The following is an 18,621-nucleotide window of genomic DNA, read 5'->3' on the forward strand; positions in this document are numbered from 1 at the left end:
CCACATTAAGAAAAAAAATATTATCAACCATTTCGAGAAAAAAAGTCACAATGTGGAGATTAAAGTTGTTGTTTAAAGACGCACTGCCACAGCTGCGATACCCTGTGAAGTAGTGAACATGTACTTCAGAATGTGGTGATTAGGTTAAGAATGTTGAAATGATGGTGCAGAAAGCTGCATCTGGCCAGATGGAAAAACAGACAAATGTGGGAGAGTGGATTTGCACAAAAGGAAATGGCTTTTAATGGACAGATGCAAGGTTATCGATGGCTACATCCCAACGCAATTAAGAGGATGTACGTTGTATCACAAGACAACTGATCAGTTTTTATTCTCAAAATGATCAACAATATATACATATTTTTTTTAAACGTGGCCCTAATACTCCCCAGAGCTTGGACATCAACATTATTAAAGCAGTGTGAGATCGTCTTGGGAGTGAATGGAACAGAAGGCAGCCAGTCTTCAGTTCCTATTTCCCCCCAAAAAAGGGTAACCCAAGACATTTGCACAGCACTATAGCTAATGCTGTCACCCCAAATGCAACTAACAAGCATGTTGGTGGTTGTGTGGTGGAGAAAAATGATAAAAATGAAACCAGACTCGTTATTCAATGAAATAAAGTCAAATAATATACAGTACTACAGTACAGGTCTTAGTCTGGACAGTATACATTACACTTAGTTCAAGGGGGTGTTATTTGAGGTAATGAGTGTAACAAGAACATGCTGCAACAAGCTGCTTGTCAAAGTAATGTCACCCTGCACTGCTGACAAAAGTACTGAGGGTGAACCAAAACAAAAGACTCAAAGACGCTAAGAGGCCTGCAAAGGGAGACTGCAGTGTGTGATCGTATCATTGAAACACACACCTTTGACAAGCACAATGACACAGATTATGGCAACTGTAAGCAGCAGTTTCAAAAAAGAACAAACAAACTACTTGTTTAACTTCAGTTTTATTTACATTATATGCTTTCCAGACCTTGAATGGTGAAAGGAATTCATTCATTGCTTATAATGGTAGTATAGTGCAGACGGTCTTGCCTTGTATTTAGAATGAGCGGTTTAGTTTCATTCGTTGTCACGGTAATTATCACAGGAAAAAGTAAACATTGATAAGATTTTTGAACTAGACATATATTTAAATTAACCTACTGTCTAATTACACATTCACAGCGATAACAGACTGTTATAACATTACAGAATTACATTGTATGTATCATTTACAGATAATACAGGCTTAGAGGAGAATCGAGGCATATACAGTAGATGTGGATCGGTAGTGTTTTCTGTTTAACGGTCCAAGAACTTGTTGCAAATTTACATTTTTCAGCAATATATTGATAATGATGGAAGATTTCCCTCGATGTTATGCAAAGCAAAATTATTGGGACATGCAACACTGAGCCACAGGGAAACTGTGTCTAAAAGGGATACGTGATACACAGAACCTGAGAAAGACAGAGATGGTTATAAAAGGAAATAATGGCAGTCGATTATCAAAGAGAGACCCAACATGCAGCTTGTTTTAAAGGAGTTACTGCAGAATGAATGTACAATATATTCTCTTTTCATTTCGGGATGTCTTGTTCTGTACTGCAGATGTGGAAGGTGTACACTGCTGCCTGTCTACCCTGAAAATATGAAATCATCTGCTTATTTTTCACCTGCCAACTTCACAGGGAGCGCACGACGTGCACTTCAGATTCCTGCCAGCTCCCACTCAGGTGACACGACTGATCAGTATGAATCACTGGGGCATTAAAATCGGTGTGCTCCATCATTGGGTTCCTACTAGTAATATTTTAAATTGGGGTTAACTGGCTACATTCTTTTCTGTCATGTGCCGATTAGGCTTACATACTAACACCTATTTACCAGTATCCAGAGGACATCTGCCTTTCAAAATGTTGTGCAGCTGAGAGAATTAAAGCCAAATGCAAAGGTAGGAATGGTAGCCACAGCTGAAAAATATACATTCACAGGGAGAGCATTTACTCGTGCTATGGCCAATTAAATGTTTTGACCATTTCCAACTGAGAAGGTGGAAATTTTAAATTGATACGATGCAATTTAGCAAAAAGTTCAAGTTTTCTTATGTAGAAATGTGCACAGCCACATGTTATCTACTTTCTCTAAAACAAACAATTGTGTTCTTTTTAATCCTAAAGTGAAAATTTGAAAGATGTCTTGTTTTAAGTGGCCATTGCTGTACTTCCCAAGAATTAGTGGCCATCAAATGCAACTAAAATTATTTTTGAGACTAAACACAAGTCCTTGTTGATGTGCGTTTTTCATGGTTCTCAAACTGCATGTGAACAGTAAGAAGGTGTTCGGTGTTTTTCTCAGGACACTGAGAATCTCCTCAAGCGTCAGGACTACAGGAGTCTTTTCATGCGACAGGTGTGCTTCTCTATGTGCATGGTGGCCCGGTCTGTGGAGCTTGTCAGGACATCCAGGGCTTCATCCTGGCGTTCCAGCTCAGTTTCGGCCTCCAAGGCAAGGTTCTTTAGTTGCATGAGCATCTGCAAGCACACCCACACACCACAGTACAATAAAAAGACAACGTTTTGTCTTAATTAGAAGTAAGGCACATTAAAACAACACCACAGTGGTGGACCAGGGTGGACCACATATGGAGAGACATAGACATTGGTCCTTTCTAACGCTTAAACCATCTGACTTAAGCATTAGAAAGGCTTGCTGTTAATTGTGGGCTGATCAGAAAGGAACAATGGAATTCACCACAATAATAGCTGTTATTCATTTTGCAGATGAAACTTGATGATACACAGAGGGGGAAGTCTTGGCTTGATTCTTGGGATCGGTGATATCATACTGGGTTTTTTTCCCTTATTTTCAGTGACTTTAAGGGATATCACAACTACATGACCATGATCCAGCAACTGCATATGCTGTAGTTGATGGAACAGTTTTAATATATTGTGATGTGCCAAGCAAAGCCTAATAAACACTCACCTCAAACCCTACCACTATGGTTACTTAACTGGTAGTATTTTATGCTACATGATCTGCCTCACACACACACTCACACTCCACTGACATTATGTCATTATGTTCTCTGGCTGGTTTATGTGGACATTTCAGCTGAGCACAAAAACAGCTCGAGTTAGCAGTTTGAAAAACAGATAATATGTCAATACACACCAAGGAACAACGATATTCATTCACTCAGGTCTGTGACTTTACAATTTAAACTGAGAGGACATGACTGAATCACACCTTGCAGTTAACATTCACAAGAGCTTCGGCGTGTCATAGAAAAACAGTAAAAACGAACACTTCTCGCCGCTGTTTATACAATGGCTAGGGGACTTAAGTCATGTAGAAACCCTTCAAATTAAACATTTAGGCTAGAGCTAAAAGAAAAAATATATTAGCAAAAAAAAAAAGTCTGAGTGTCTTGTGTATTAGTAGGGTAACTTTGGGACTGTGCATTAGCAACACACTCAATTTCATATTCTTACAGCATATTTTTAGCAAGTGGGAATTTCCAACCACAAACAATAATAAAACATACAAATGCTGACACCAAAAAGACTATTTGGCACGGCACTTAGTTCAGGACAAGAAACTGAGTACAAGTTATCAGTACCAGTTGGCCCACAGTGATTCTAATCTTGACATGGATTACAGTAAGAGCAGGGTGTGTACAAAAGCATAGCATTAAGGCAAAACTGGCACGCTTTGAAATGTAACCCATTATCAGCCGCAGATAACATGCCATTTAAAACACAATAGGCTAGCCAGTGATTGGCCTGGTGCTGTTATTGCTATGGTGTGCTTGTTTCTTTTTTATATTATTATCCATCCATCAATCTTCTTCTGCTTATCATAAAGAAGGTTGGAGGCAGAGGAGGGGGCTGGAGCCTATCTGTCACGGGGTGAGAGGTCAGGTCGGCAGTTTACTGCAGAGCGAGTCAACCGTTCACGCTCATATTCACCTCTACGTACAATTAAGAATCACCGATTGACCGAACATGCAGAGCAGTGGTTAGCACTGTTGCCTCACAGTAAGAAATTCCTGGGTTTCATTCCACTGGCTCGCTGGGGCCTTTCTGTGTGGAGGTTGCAGGTTTTCCCTGTGTATATTAGTTCTTGCCAGGAATGTTGTTAGGTCCTCAGAGATATTATTTTATATACTACTGTAAGGATGCAAGCAAATGTTAAATGGACTGGTTCTTATATAGTGTTGCTTCACTCTACTGGAGTACTCAAAGCACTTTATACAACTTGCCTCATTCACCCATTCAAACACATTCATATAAGCACTTTTTTCTATCCCTCTATCTATAAAATTCACACTCCAATATCTGAGAGCAACTTAGGGTCTTGCCCAAAGATACTTTGGCAAAGTGACCAAACAGCCAACCTTTAGATTAGTAGATGACCTACTCTACCTCCTGAGCTACAGCATGAAGCTATTTGTTAACCCCAACACAGTATTTGTTGTCTGTGGTGTCACTGCTGTGGTTGACAAGACATTTGTATGTTGTTGCTTCAGTTTTTGATTTGAGGAGTTGAGGGCGGTAATGATGTTATGAAAAACTTTGAGTTAATATGTTTATGTGTTAATATGTAATACAAAGCCATTTTTGTCTACTACAAATTTCAATCCTGGCACATTTGCACCATTATTAACTGTATTTGCTTAGTTTCTTCTCACTTGTAAATGTTAATATCATTTTTTTCTTTTACATATAGTAGGGCCTTGTAGACTGAAGTCACTCATTACCTTTGATCATTTAAACATTATATGATTAAACAAAGAGCAACTTTCTGAAAGTTTTACATGAAAAATCCTAGTCTAAGCAACCTGTAATAGCGATTCACACACACATAAAAAAAAAAAAAAAACCTTGCTCGAATCACGGGTCTGAATTTGCGTCACTGTGTAGGTCTTGCCACCACAGACCGTGTCTGTAACAGCATTCAGCGCTGTGAGGTTCTGAATGGAAAGACATTGTAGGTTCTGACCAAATAACTAACCGTGTTTCTTTTCCTCTCTTAAAACCAGGATGGACGTTGGTTTGTGGTCTCACCAAATAACATTTTAAACATACAGGATGAAAAATAAAAAAAAATCATTATGATGAATTGTGGTTTGGACTGGAAACATCAAAATACATGTTGCTGAGACTCTGGGATTATTTACAATAGCAGCTACCCCTATTTGAATCAATCTGTTCCCGGAGCACACTGGCTTTTCATTTGTGTTACTTGTCTTGTGAATACAAATATGAAACATTTTAAGGCCAGGGTAGTGTAGTCATAAATTTGGGAGTCCAGCTTTTCTCACCTGTTTGAGTTCCTGGGCCTCAGCCTGACTGACAGATGGCTGGAAAACATGCACCTGCAACTGGGACAGCTCTCCTGCGGGGACCTCCAGTGGGAGCTCTGTCTCTTGGCACGTCTGCAGTAAACCTGATTCCATGGGTGGAGATGGTGAAAAAGTGCAGAGTACATATGTTGTTTATGAGGAAACCAGACAGTAAACTCAGAGTACAGCAACTGAGGCAATCAGGGTGAAGTGACTCATCAAAATACATTTCTGTCAAGGAGACACCAATAACCATGATGAAATGTTTTTACATGTGGCTGCACACTTATAAATACACATAGGTGGAAATGCAGACCTTTACTGCCACTTAGTGGTCAAATCTATACTAGGCATGGAAACCACTGTGGAATAAGAGTGTCTTTATTTATTTTTTGATGTGTTCCTTACCTTCAGTCCAGCTTTTCCCTTCTGTGTCACGTGGCGATGAAACTGGAGTTGTCTTAAAATCTGTGTATTCGCTTGTGAACTCTATCTTCTTTTTGTACTGCATCTCTAACACGGACAAAGCCTCTGGCATCTTGGCGGACAGGAGCCTGTAACATATGTCTGGCTTCCCGATGAAACGCTGCCTGACGGTAATCTCATAGGGGCTGTGCACCCTGATTTCGTCAATTTCATTTCGCTCAAATCTGTGAAGGAGCTGGCAGTTTGTGTTTCGCACCTCCAGCGAGGACACTAGCACCAACAAACATCCAGGCTTCAAGTCCGATTCTCCACCTTTGGACAGCACTGCTGGGATGCTTGTGATTAACTTATTTCTGCTGGAGTACCTGGCTGCTGAAGAAGAAGCAGCAGCTGCAGCTCTCGCAGCATCCTCGGCCTTTGCATCCTGCTGGGTCTTCCAGGGGAGTTTACCAAATGGCCACCAGGAAGGAGACTCCAGTTCTGACAGAAGTCTGTAATACAGAGGCAGGAGGAACTTATGTTAGTCATAAATTAGGCCTTGTTATAGAGTTGGCCAAGCAATATGAACAAGACATGTGCAAGACTTCAATAACTAAAAATATCTTAAGATAGTTACTTGTCAGCCACGCCCAAGTCAGAGTCAATCTTCTCCAGGCCCTGCATCATATTGTCAAACTGCTCTCCCTGATGGCCGAGGACTCTGCCAGTGTCCTCCAATCTTTTCTGGGCCCCTGCCACCAGGCTGATAAGCTCTCTTCCCTTTGTAGGCTGAGCCTCAGCCCGCTGGGCTTCTGAGCTGGGAGAGAGAAGCCGCTCTCTCCAGAAATGCTCTAACACATTATAAACCACCACCCTGTTGGGCTTAAGGGAACCAAACCAATGTTTCACGTTGCCTTCTTCAAGTACTGTGAGAGTGCTGAAGATGAAACTAGATGACTCCATCTTGATCTCCACGATCCTCGAGAGACGGAAGCTGGCAAGACTCTCCTTGCTCTGGTTGGAGACGAAGCGCACCGTGGTTCTGGTGAGAGACAGGGTTCCGTTTTCCCACCGTTTCTCACTGTTGATGTAATAGGAGCCTGGCCAGCTGTGGATGGGAACGTCCCGGCTCATTGTGATTGAAGGAGATAAGACAGATTCACCTGTCAGGGGGACAAACAGGTATCAGTTTAACATGACAACAACATACACACAGGTACTGCTGCAGGTTAAGATGAAATTACATCAGAAGCACTTTGTACTGAGTGATCTACGAGTCGTGATGAAGAACATACTTTCTTTTGAGTGTAGTCCAGACAGCAAGATGAGCTCAGTCGAGGCGTTCACACTGGCAGCTTCAGCTCTCTAGCCAGCTGACCGCATTACGCGCGCGTCATTATAATGTTATAACCCTTTTAACGTGTTTTATATCCTCTCGGTGCAATTAAACCCACACCACATTAATCGTCAACACCGGGCTGGGCATTACGTTACCTCGTAGTCCTCTCAGTAACTTTCCTGTTTGTTGCGGAAGTGACGTCACGCTCGAGCACGGCTGTATTTACCGTCCGACTTGAAAAAAAAAAACTTGCTGTCAAAAAAAACGAAGCACTATTGCGAAAATGTCTGGCGAAAAATAATGACAGCGGCGGCGGTTTCGGCACTTTCCAAGCGATACGAAAAACATAACGTTAATATAAATATATTAAATATATATATGTATGTATCGTGACAAAATATAAATAGCAACGGTTTTATATGTGCGTCGTTCAGGAGTCCCAACATGCGCTAATGTGTAGCGGCTTGTCATATTGGAAAATTGCGTTTTTTCTTAGCTTAGTATCTTTTTCTAGCTTAACCTGATTTTCAAATGTGGCAGAAACGTGAGAATACGTACGCAGTGTAATGGCGAATTAGTCTTCCAGTTAGCTTTTCCCCTCACAGTTCCCCTGCTGTACAAACCCTGACAGCTGAGCTTGCTAAATAACTAGCCGAGGGCTTGTTTACCATCATGGATAGGGAGGCGTACCGTAACTGCAGCAGCCTGGTCAAAATACCAAGGCAGTCATATGAACAGTTTTGGTCTTCGCATTTTCTAGATTACATTGACAAGGAGCTTAGCTATTCCAAGTTTTTCAAGAAATATCTGCTCCCCAATCACCCTTGTATGTTTTCAAGGAGATTCACAGAGGAGTGGAAGTGTAGGAAACAGTGGGTGACTGGGGATGGGAAACCTAATTTCCAGAAATTGCTGCAAGAGTTTGGTAAAACAAACAAACAAACATGCATTACTTTGTAAATGTCTGCAAAGATATTCTGTAATCATTCTTAATAACTGTTACTGTTTCAATCACAGATGAGACTCCAGTCCCTGTTGCAAACTGCAATGCGAAGGAGTACAATGCCAACCCCAAACAAGTCATGCCTTTCAAAGAATTTATACACTACTGGAGGGAATACATCTTGAATGGACACTCATCACCCAAAGGATGCCTCTATCTTAAAGACTGGCACATGTCAAGGTATCACAGTAATATTAATCCAATGAAAAATGTTTACACAATTGTATGAAAAATGTGTAACTATCCTTTGTAAATTTCTCCACAGGGACTTTCCAGAACATAATGTTTACACCACACCAGTGTTCTTTACTTCTGACTGGCTCAATGAATACTGGGACACCCTTGAAGTGGATGACTACCGATTTGTCTACATGGGACCTAAAGGGTCATGGTATGAAAACATTATTTTAAAAAAACTAAACAAAACATAAGCTTACATAAAATGTTTCATGATCCGACCCAGTGCACTTTCTTGTTACCAGGACACCATTCCACTCTGATGTGTTCCGTTCATACAGTTGGTCTGCAAACATCTGTGGCAGGAAGAAGTGGCTCTTGTATCCTCCAGGTCAGGAGGAGTTTTTACGAGACACTCACGGCAACCTCCCTTATGATGTTACGTCAGCTGAACTTCGAGACAGAGGCCTTTTTCCACACGCTGAAGAAGCCTGCCAACCTCTTGAAATCATTCAGGAGGCAGGAGAAATCATTTTTGTGCCTAGTGGTTGGCATCATCAAGTTTATAATCTGGTAAGAGCTGTAGAGGCATATCTACTGTTGAACTAGAGGAAAATGGTCTGCCAAGTATTATAAAAGACAAGTTGCATTTCTTACTATGAGAAGTGTTCTGTTAGACTGAATGTAAACACCAGCCACAATGTTAGGTACACGTGTTCAGCTGCTTGTTAACACAATTATCTAACTCAGTGCATTAAGGCATGTAGACATGGTCAAAATGACCTGCTGAAGTTCATATTGAGTATCAGAATTAGGAAAAAAGGCCATTTAAGTGACTTTGAATGTGATTGTTTGTTCCATACCGGCTGGTCTGAGTATTTCAGAAACTTTTCCCAGCTTACAGAGAATGCTCTGAAAAACAGAAAATATCCAGTGAACGACAGTTCTCGATGAGGTAGCACTAGCAGCAATTCAATTAACCACTCGTTAGAAACAAGTTTTACAAGAATAGCACTTCTGAACTTAAAACATGTCAGACTTCGAAGTGAGTGGGCTACAGCAACAGAACACCATGCCTGGCCACTCCTTTGAGCTAAGAACAGGAAACTGAGCCTACACTTTGCACAGGCTAACTGGAAATGGGCAATTGAAGATTAGAACAATTTTGCCTGGTCTGTTGAGTCTCAATCTTCTGCAGAGAAATGCAACAGAGCATCTGTCAAATGTAGTACAATGGGAGATTTGCATTGTAGATGTGAAGCAAATGTGCAGTTCTGGTTTGTTTTAAGAGTTTTTTGTGTTTTCTGTGTGTGAACAGTGTAGACAGTAGAGCGCGAGGGCTAGCCTACAACTCAGGTGTCTAATAGTGTTCAGATCTCATCAGGAAAACGAATATTGATGAAAGGAAGTGATAAGTTCAGATGCCTACAAATCTAATGGACTGGATTACTTACTACTCACTAGATGACAAGAGCCCTAATAAATTTTTTTTCAAATTAGATTTTAAACAAAATTCATGTTTTGTTTAACATTACACACATGTACAGACACACTCATGTTTCAATACAGCAGCTCTGGTTTATCTCCTCCAGTCAACATATCTTTCATAAAGTTTAACCTTGTATATATTTTTTGGTAGAAATATGGCTTTTTGCAGGAAATTATGACATCACAGTTAATTTACGTTGTATAACACTGCGTTTTATTTATCACCAGTTTGACATATTAAAACATTGTTTCATACAGGAGGACACCATCTCCATTAATCATAACTGGCTGAATGGTTGCAACATTGACATCATGTGGCAGTTTCTTCAGACTGAACTGTCATCTGTTCAAAAAGAGATAGATGAGTGGAGAAACACAATGGACTCGTGGCATCAGCACTGCCAGGTACAATGCATGGAACATTTCAGTCATGTCATTTAAATGTGCTTCTGCTCTGATCATAATAGCAATTGCTGGGTGTGTTTCCTTTTAGGTAATTATGAAGGCTTGCTCCGGTATCAATTATGGAGAATTTGCCTCGTTTTTGAAAATCATTGCCAACAACAGAATGGCTTTCCTTAACGCTTGCTCCTCTGGGGATCCCTCCGATTACTCACGTCATCTCTCAGAGATCCTCACCACGCTGGGACCTTACCACGCGGCCTTTGACCTACAAAGAGTAGCTCATATAATCGAATGCCTCCTGTGCAATGAAGACTTTAAGCGACTCGATCACTCAACATTGACTCTGCAGCCAGAAACAATGTTACAGCAAATTCGTGACACCATACAGTCCACAAGAGGGCAGCATCTCCTTTATCAGGAGTAATGTGTTCAGCCTCTCACCATTGTTATCGCCTGGAAATAGCTTGAATGAAAAGTGCCCGTTTGCAAAAGTGCAAAAAAAAAAAGATGATTACATCTGTTACCGCATCTTTGGGTTGAGATGAACTGCAATCTCAAATATTGCTTGTGAATGTCTTGCATTTGTTTTTGCACTGACAGATTAAATACATAAAAAAATCTGAGTTTTCTCTTTTAAATATTTATTGAATAATCACCAACACTATTTGTGTCCAGTATGAACCAAGCTGCGATAAATCTATAATAGTGCATAGTTAAGTGGTAAATAATACTTAAACAAAAAATCCAAAACACACACAAACTTGGGCTTTATTGCAAAAAAAAAAAAAAGATACCCAAACATGGACTAGTGCCACACAGCTGTTAAGCAATGACAGTGTAACATACTGTACTTGAGGGTTATGTCTATGAGAAGTCTGTCAGATGTGATGCATGTCATTTTTAGGGAGCTTTAAAACATCATTCCCTTCAGTTACATTTCGCATCTTCAGGCCACCAGTCTGGCACAGAGGCTTCGAGTGTCACTGTAGTGTCATCAGAAGATCTGAGCGTCAACACCTCTTTGGCGTGCGCCATGCGGATCAGACTTAGACCCAGTTCTCCTGTCCCTGCTCTGTGCTTCCCAGCTGGCTTGCCTGACTGGGTTAGCAGTGCCGTTCCTTCCTCGAGGTGTTCCACTGGAGATGACAAGCGTACTGGCATCAGGCGTTTTCGAATCACACCAGTGTGATGAGTCCTGGCTGTGAGTTCCTGGCCAATGTAACAGCCCTTGCTAAAGCTGATACCCTGCATGTAGACAAGATTGGACTCTAGTGGAAATGCAACCCCAGGAGGAAGGTCTTTGACTCCCTCAGGTAGACCTAGACAACGAAAACAGCAAAGGACACAAACACGCGTCATAAAATTAGAGTACTTTTTCAGACGAATAAAAGCTTCTCAGACCCACCCCCTCCTCCTTTTCTGTCTCTGCTTATCTGTCTGTTTGTTAGCAGTCTAGCATCCACAGCTTTCAAGATATCATGTTTAAATTTTGTGTGATGGTAGATTCAATACCATCTCGAGCTGATTTTAATTTTGGTGAGAATACAGTAAAGGTCACACCAAAACTAAAAATCAGCAAAAACTTTATATTATCCCCAATTTTTTATAGATCATTGTCAAACTTCGCAACAATATTCCAGGTCTTGGGGGACACTGAGGTTGGCTAAGCATTTGACCTCAACCTTCATTTCTCATAGCCCAAGGTCAAAGTTGACCTAGAAAAGAAACTGGAAATAAAAAACCCATAGAGTATAACATATCATATGAAAGTGCATGGAGAGAGCTGCACGATACTTTATTTTTTCAATACAACACCCTACGACCTCACAACAAAATCAGAAGGTTTTGCAAAATCACCCACTGCATGAATTTATCTTCAAGTCTCAGGATCTAGCTTATAGAAGCGAAAGATTTCAGCCAATTCTGCTCTAATCAAATGGGTAAAGATCAATCATTCCATTATCTTATTCTTCTTATGTTTTTTTTTCTAGAGCCTATCCCAGCTACGATAGGGCGAGAGGCAGTAAGTAAGTAAAATTTATTTATATAGCGCTTTTTAAACAGGAAGTTTTTTCAAAGTGCTTCACATGGGAATAAAAGCATAACAAATGAAACAATAAAAATGGTATAAAAAAGGTATAAAAGCATATCAATCGATACAATAAACACTATAAATAGGGTAAAATAGCATATCGAATAAAACAGTTTGCTACACATGGCAGGTCTGCCGCAAGCCTAACACAGAGAGACAGACAACTATTAACACTCATGGGCAATTTAGAATGGCCAATTAAACTAAACCCACTAACTGCATGTCTTTGGACTGTGGGAGGAAGCTGGAGTACCCAGAGAACCCAGGCAAACACGGGGAGAACATATAAAACTCCACACAGAAAGGCCCTGGCCAGGTGGTGGAATCGAACTCAAGACGTTCTTGCTGTGAGGCTAATCACCATGCCACTGTGCTGCCTATACGGGTATATCTTATCTTTATCCGGCTAAAGATAATAAAGCATATTGTATTAAAAGCAACCTGTCCTCCCACTGTAATAAAAACATGCAAAAAAAATAAAAAATCTGAGTTTAAGAAAAGCCCTCGCCCTTCGGAATAAGTTGCTCTCTCTCTCCAGGTGTTCTTGTTTGTCATTGATCAAAGCTGGTGTCATACCTATGGCATAGCGATGTCTGTGATAGTCTTCAGTGTCTCCTTTCTGACAGGATGCAATGACTTTCAGAGGATCAACATCACTCTGTAGCACCAATCTCCTGCCCATTTGCTGAGTTCTTGGATCAGCCTCCCATGCCAGAGCTTTATCAGGGGAAGAAAGCTCAGGCTTCCTGAACTCTTGACCTGGCTTGTTTTGCTGGGACAGCACAGCCCACACAGAGAGCTCTGAACAAGGGCTAATGTTGACTTTTCTGCGGATCTTGTATACTTTCAAGTGTTTCAAGATGGAGTCCTTAATTGTGTTGTCACACTCCAGGAAAACACCGTATCCTCCTTCTGTTTCTTTTAATCTGAAAGCAAATATAGCTGGATGAGTGACTCGGAAGAATGCAAAACAACATGAAAGCAAACACACACAGATGTTTTCACTTATTTTGTCTGGTTGGGTGACCTTTGGTGGAACTTTGATGGAACATCTGTGGTCACCCACTGTATCTTACAGATAAGGAGAGAATTATTAGCTCTCCTATGAGAATGTCATTTTTAACAGGATTTGCTGTTACAGCAAATCCTGTTAAACGGAGCAAGGAGTTTTTAAACACAGCTTTTCCAAACATGCCAGTTTTATTTAGGATGTTTACATTAATTTATTTTGCACACAGAAACAAAATTATTTCCCAAAAACCACCAGCTTAAAAATTGTGTATTATTTTTGCTGAACTGATAACAGTCTGCACTCATTTGTTGTAGTTTGCAACAAGTCTAACACATTTCTACTAAGCAATCACAGCCCATTCTCTCAAGCTCCTTCAGAATTAATGGTCTTCTGGCATGAACCTCGATCTTCAGTTCACCTCACTGATTTTCAGTGGGATTCAAGTCAGGGCTTTTTAAAGGCCAGACAGTAATGTTCACTTTGGTTTCTGGAGGCAGTTCTTCACTAAGAGTGACCTATGTTTTGGGTCATTATTGTGTTGCGTGTCCCTGTCCTGTCTTCATCCGTCACCCCCAACCGGGCACGGCAGATGGTCACCCCTCCCTAAGCCTGGTTTTCCTGGTGGTTCCCGTTAAAAGGGAGTTTTTCCTTCCCACTGTTGCCAAAGAATTTGCTCATGGGATCATAAGATTATTGGGGTTTTCTCCGTTTTCCTTGTATCATTGGAGGGTCTTTAACTTACAATAGAAAATCACATAGAATAGCCCTTTATTGTCATTGTACATATACAAATGATTTATGTACAAACGGCCTTAAGGCAACTGTTGCTGTGATTTGGCACTATATAAATAAAATTGAATTGAATTGAATTGTGTTGGAGGATAAAGCAATAACCCAGAGGCAGTATTACCGCTGACCACGTGAAGTTTTCTTTCAAAATCTTTACTTTCCTCATTCTTCATAATTCCTTCTACCTTGACAAGATTTCTAGTTTCACATGCATTGATACACCCCCACAGCATAATACTCCCACCATTGTGTTTCACTGTGGGGACGCTGTTCTTTGGGTTCTACGCCTCTCCCTTCTTTATCCAAACATAAGCCTCATCTCTGTGGCCAAAGAGCTCTAAATTCATCTCATCTGACCAAAGGACATGCTTCCAGACCATAGTCTTCCTCCAGGTTGTTCTTAGCATACTTCAGTCTGGCTTTAAGGCTTCTCTCCTGCAGAAGTGGCGTTTTTCCTGGTCTGCAACCTCGCAGTCCATTCCTGTGCTGTGTTCTAGCGATTGTCTTCTTTGAGACTACAATTCCTGACTTGGCTAAGTCATTCATTTGTGTCTTGCCAGTTGTTCTGGGGTCTTTAGACCCATCCCTCTCTCTAGTTATCTTTCCAGAATCTTTGAAATCTTTTGTTTTCTACCTCTGCCAGGCTTGTTCTAGACTGCGTGGCTCTCTATAAATTTCTTGATTATACTTGTCACTTGGAAATGCTGTGAGAACTTTGTATATCCATCTCCTGCTTTGTGAGCATCAATTATTCTTTTTCTCAACTCAAAACTGATTTGTTTTTGGTATGATGCTTTCTCAAGTGAGAGCGCAAACCCTCACAGAAGTTTTAAAACTGCGTGAAATTGTAAGATATAGAAACAGAAATAATTTATGCTTTCTGAAAAAAACTATTATGTTTAGAATTACGATGAAAATCACTTGCTCTGGCAAAAAGCACTTGGGAAACATTTTTACAAATGCTCTAATTTCACAGGGGGGCTAATAATTTTGTCTTCATCTTTATGTCTTACGAATTTTAAAAATCAGACTGAATATGCATGGCAAATACAGAAATGTGCAAAAGTCTTCAGCCATTCTTCGTTTCTTTGTACAATGGAAAATTAAAATAGGATCTAGGTACAGTGATGTAGTGAAAATATGCAAACATACATGGAGTTTACACAATTCTAACAGGCTTGAAAGTAGGGCTGCCACGATTAGTCGACTAGTCACGATTACGTCGACTATTAAAATCGTCGACGACTAATTTAATAGTCGACGCGTCGTTTGAAGCTTTGTAAGATCCCAAAAGACGCAGGAATAAGTAGTAGTATTTAAGAGTGTAATAACGGACTGAAACAGAAGATGGCAGCACTGCATGTACAAGGATGCCAGCTGCCGTTAACCCCGAAGAAGAAGAAACTGTGTCCCAGAATTCATAGCGCGGCCCAGCGCAGTTGTCAACAATGGCGGCAGCTAGTTAGTTTTAATATTACTCTTATTATTCTTTCTGGGTCACAAAATAAACGTTTAACATATTTTCAGGTGAGAATGTAGCTGTGTAAACCTCAAATATCTGCTTAGTCTATCAAGACACCACATATTTTCAAAAGCGCTCCGACGTTTTCGGAGACGTCTGTTACCCACCAGCTCGATAGCGAGCCGGGTTTCTAGGCTCATTAGAGTCGGTGAGAACACCGGACCCCCGGCAAATCGTTTTCAAACTCACCGCCGTCTTTCGCTGCTCAGGTTAAACATGTAATATAAGTCACTTAGATAACTTAAAAATGTTATTGTTTGGCTTTTTTTTTGTATTTTATTTGTTCCTGAGTAAATTGGTTTGGCTGAGAAATAAAGTTATAGTTTTTGCACAGATGAATAAACGTCAAGCAGACAACTGATTATCAGAAGTGTGAGATGCTGGAGAATATACTCCGGTGTCCTGTTATATTTTAGATAGCAAGGAGCAGACGGCTGAGTTTATTAAACTTCACTGAAACAATCTGCAAATTTCATTAAAAGTGTAATAAACTATCATCTTGTCTTTATTTTTAGTTAGCACATACCTTAAACACTTCAAGCTGTAAGCTAATGATAGTTATATAAGAGCAGACGCATGCTGGTGCAATAAGCTGTACATTTTACGTCCAATGGATGCATGATCTGATTAGTCGACTAATCGCAAAAATAATCGGTGACTAGTCGACTATCAAAATAATCGTTTGTGGCAGCCCTACTTGAAAGTCAATATTCAGTATGACCACCTTTGTTCTTGAACATAGCCAAAACTCTCTAAGGCAAATTTTAATTTCTTTAAGTAATCTCGGGATATAGTTCTCCATTCTTCTTTAAGGACATTTACATCTCTTTTTGGATGTTGTCTGCCTTTTGTTCTGTTCTCTGTCAAGATGATCCCACACTCCTTCAGCAATGTTGAGCTCCAGACTCTGGGAAGATTCTCTCCTGACCTCTTCTGCACACTGATGACAACTGAACCAAACATTTCAAATTTCCATCGATCACTCCATCAAACCTGTTTTCACTGACTTTCAGTCTGCCTCTTGTCCAGTTTAGCTCATTTGTTTAAAGCAAACCATGCACACTATACTGAGATATGAAAACTATCAGTAAGAACAAATGGTGTGTTTTTTGCCTGGAGAACTACTTCTCAAGACTGCTTTAACAATTTATACAAAAATCAAGAAAACGAGGGGTGGCTGATAAGTTTTACACATTACTGTAACTTTCCTAGTAAAATAAACATTCCAGACTATGGACAAATGTCACTGCTCCAAGTCGTGAACTAGACTTTCAATTTTCATAAACTGTACTATTCTGAAATTCTTAAAGCTTATTTTTTATATTCAAAACAAAATTAAAAAAAAAAAAAAATCAGACATCCATAGTGCAAAATACTGCAAAGACTAGTAAAAATGCTGTTTAGAGATCAAGATGAGTTATGAGTGGTGAGAATACAACTGCAACTACTCAAAACTGGGGATATTTGCAACCAGGTGTAAAAGAATATAATCTTAAATAGATTAAAGGTATAGAAAACGTGGTTCACCAAACAATGTACATCAAAACTAAAAGAACATTGATCATGTGTCAGTCAAATTCACTAAACATATGAGATGCCAATATTGCAAAATGTCTTTTTGCAGTTTAGAGTAGTTATACTCTATAATTTAGATGTACTCAAGTACAGCATACATGACAAAAGCTTTTTAATGTAGAATTTTAAAAATGGTTTCTACTTCAACCATCAACATTAGTCGTTTTTTGTTTTTTAAAGTTTTATTAACATTATTTTTAGTAACAGTAAAAGTAGGGAAGTGATAAAGAAGAGCTGTTGTTGTTCCTGTGCTGAATTTTACAGCGTATTAAATAATTTGTCAGCCTGAGCTCGTTCTCTGTTATACGTTTGTTTGTTTCTGGGGTTTAAAAAAATAGAAGGAAAATAGAAGATAAGCTTATGTCGGCCAGTGTGACGCCTCAGAAAAAACGCCTTTACGTAAGTAGGCTGTAAGCAGACACACCCTCTTGATAACGCGTTTACTGAAAGCACTTATAAGCGTTTGAACAGTGCTTTAAGTTTGCTCTTACCTGTACAATATGATGTCATATAGTGTTCTTCCTTGTACGTTTAGCATGTGAGCGTATAAAGCTCTGTGTTCAGGCTCATCCAGCACCGCCATGTCATTGGTTATAATACCCTGGAGAAACGCGCTCGTGTCTTGTCCCTGAATTTTCAGCAGGCTCCTGTGCGGAAGGTAATAGCACACAAATTGCCCCGGGGAGTGTTTAGGATTACCCGTGTCCTGGCTGTACCTCCTCACACGGATCCCAGCTGGAGCTGACACACTTGAGAGAAGGGTTACGCACAAACCTCCGGGTTTTTTCCTGGCGTAAACACCGAGGCCGGAGGCGGACGCCAGCGCTCCCCGAGCAAAGCACAAAACCCCCATGATGTACAGTGGCACGGGAGTGTACTGAGTCGTAAAAAGACTGCCTACTCCACTAAAAACGACAGTGGACAGCTAAATAACCAAGGACATCACAGCGTACTCTGCACAAACAGCTCCATTTTGAAATCCCACAATGCATTGCTCGATAATATCGGAGCACGTGTGTGTCAGTGAGCGATATTTGTTCCTGTCGTCTTCTCGTGAGGTATGGGACGCTAACTGATAGAATAAAAACTCTCCTACTGTTCCTTTATAAATAGTTATCAGAATGTAAAACATAAAAACGACAAACAGAACAGCAAAGCAGCAAAAATCACAGTTATTAAAGTTGCTTGTTTGCCAGTTTTCTGCATATTCCTCAGTAATTATATCATTTTCAAATTTTGCTGATAGGTAGACAACAAGAACAGCTCGAGCTGATTTAATTTTGTCGATCGTCTCACCAAATGTAAAATTAATCAGTAAAAACTTTGTAATACCCACATTTTTTTATTACAATCTTCAAACTTCACAATATACTAGGCCTTGGGGGACATGAGTACCTAGGTTGGCTAAACATATGACGTTGACCTTCACTGTTAGTGCTCAAGGTCAAAATTGACTTTGAAAATAAAATGT

The 18,621-nt window shown here is 40.1% G+C and overlaps 3 protein-coding genes across 4 annotated transcripts; 1 reads left to right on the forward strand and 2 right to left on the reverse strand.

Annotated features, from left to right (window-relative positions):
• Positions 1-939: 939 nt before the first annotated feature.
• On the reverse strand, positions 940-7,761 carry snap47 (synaptosome associated protein 47). Of its 2 annotated transcripts, none has more exons than XM_005476438.4 (5): positions 7,646-7,761; positions 6,386-6,911; positions 5,752-6,260; positions 5,323-5,447; positions 940-2,527 (listed from the first exon to the last, which is right to left on the reverse strand). In XM_005476438.4, exons 2-5 carry the CDS (start codon positions 6,880-6,882, stop codon positions 2,381-2,383), a joined length of 1,278 nt encoding a protein of 425 aa, XP_005476495.1. In that variant the 5' UTR covers positions 6,883-6,911; positions 7,646-7,761; the 3' UTR covers positions 940-2,380. The 2 variants fall into 2 exon arrangements, with proteins under 2 accessions (XP_005476495.1, XP_005476494.1); XM_005476437.4 differs by lacking the exon at positions 7,646-7,761 and adding an exon at positions 7,044-7,273.
• Positions 7,722-10,778, forward strand: jmjd4 (jumonji domain containing 4). Its single transcript, XM_003437858.5, has 6 exons — positions 7,722-8,012; positions 8,105-8,270; positions 8,356-8,481; positions 8,573-8,840; positions 10,014-10,160; positions 10,249-10,778. The coding sequence occupies exons 1-6, from the start codon at positions 7,760-7,762 to the stop codon at positions 10,582-10,584; spliced, it is 1,296 nt and encodes a 431-aa protein (XP_003437906.1). The 5' UTR covers positions 7,722-7,759; the 3' UTR covers positions 10,585-10,778.
• A 2-nt stretch (positions 10,779-10,780) lies between these two features.
• On the reverse strand, positions 10,781-18,198 carry iba57 (iron-sulfur cluster assembly factor IBA57). Its single transcript, XM_003438091.5, has 3 exons — positions 17,642-18,198; positions 12,829-13,178; positions 10,781-11,479 (listed from the first exon to the last, which is right to left on the reverse strand). Exons 1-3 carry the CDS (start codon positions 18,001-18,003, stop codon positions 11,088-11,090), a joined length of 1,104 nt encoding a protein of 367 aa, XP_003438139.1. The 5' UTR covers positions 18,004-18,198; the 3' UTR covers positions 10,781-11,087.
• Positions 18,199-18,621: the final 423 nt, after the last annotated feature.

This window comes from Oreochromis niloticus, linkage group LG18, assembly GCF_001858045.2.
Source record: "Oreochromis niloticus isolate F11D_XX linkage group LG18, O_niloticus_UMD_NMBU, whole genome shotgun sequence".
Lineage (NCBI taxonomy): Eukaryota > Metazoa > Chordata > Actinopteri > Cichliformes > Cichlidae > Oreochromis > Oreochromis niloticus.

What these genes read in the sequence shown, in the direction of transcription:
- snap47 (XM_005476438.4), bottom strand. Translation starts at nt 6,882, where the DNA reads ATGAGCCGGGACGTTCCCATCCACAGCTGGCCAGGCTCCTATTACATC. An exon ending in AGGGAAAAGCTGGACTGAAG is followed by an intron (nt 5,448 to 5,751) that starts GTAAGGAACACA and finishes CCATGGAATCAG; the next exon opens with GTTTACTGCAGACGTGCCAA. An exon ending in AGGCCCAGGAACTCAAACAG is followed by an intron (nt 2,528 to 5,322) that starts GTGAGAAAAGCT and finishes GTGTGCTTGCAG; the next exon opens with ATGCTCATGCAACTAAAGAA.
- jmjd4 (XM_003437858.5), top strand. Translation starts at nt 7,760, where the DNA reads ATGGATAGGGAGGCGTACCGTAACTGCAGCAGCCTGGTCAAAATACCA. An exon ending in GAAATTGCTGCAAGAGTTTG is followed by an intron (nt 8,013 to 8,104) that starts GTAAAACAAACA and finishes TTTCAATCACAG; the next exon opens with ATGAGACTCCAGTCCCTGTT. An exon ending in ATGGGACCTAAAGGGTCATG is followed by an intron (nt 8,482 to 8,572) that starts GTATGAAAACAT and finishes TCTTGTTACCAG; the next exon opens with GACACCATTCCACTCTGATG.
- iba57 (XM_003438091.5), bottom strand. Translation starts at nt 18,003, where the DNA reads ATGGGGGTTTTGTGCTTTGCTCGGGGAGCGCTGGCGTCCGCCTCCGGC. An exon ending in TATGACATCATATTGTACAG is followed by an intron (nt 13,179 to 17,641) that starts GTAAGAGCAAAC and finishes ATTTGCTTTCAG; the next exon opens with ATTAAAAGAAACAGAAGGAG. An exon ending in CAGACATCGCTATGCCATAG is followed by an intron (nt 11,480 to 12,828) that starts GTATGACACCAG and finishes TTCGTTGTCTAG; the next exon opens with GTCTACCTGAGGGAGTCAAA.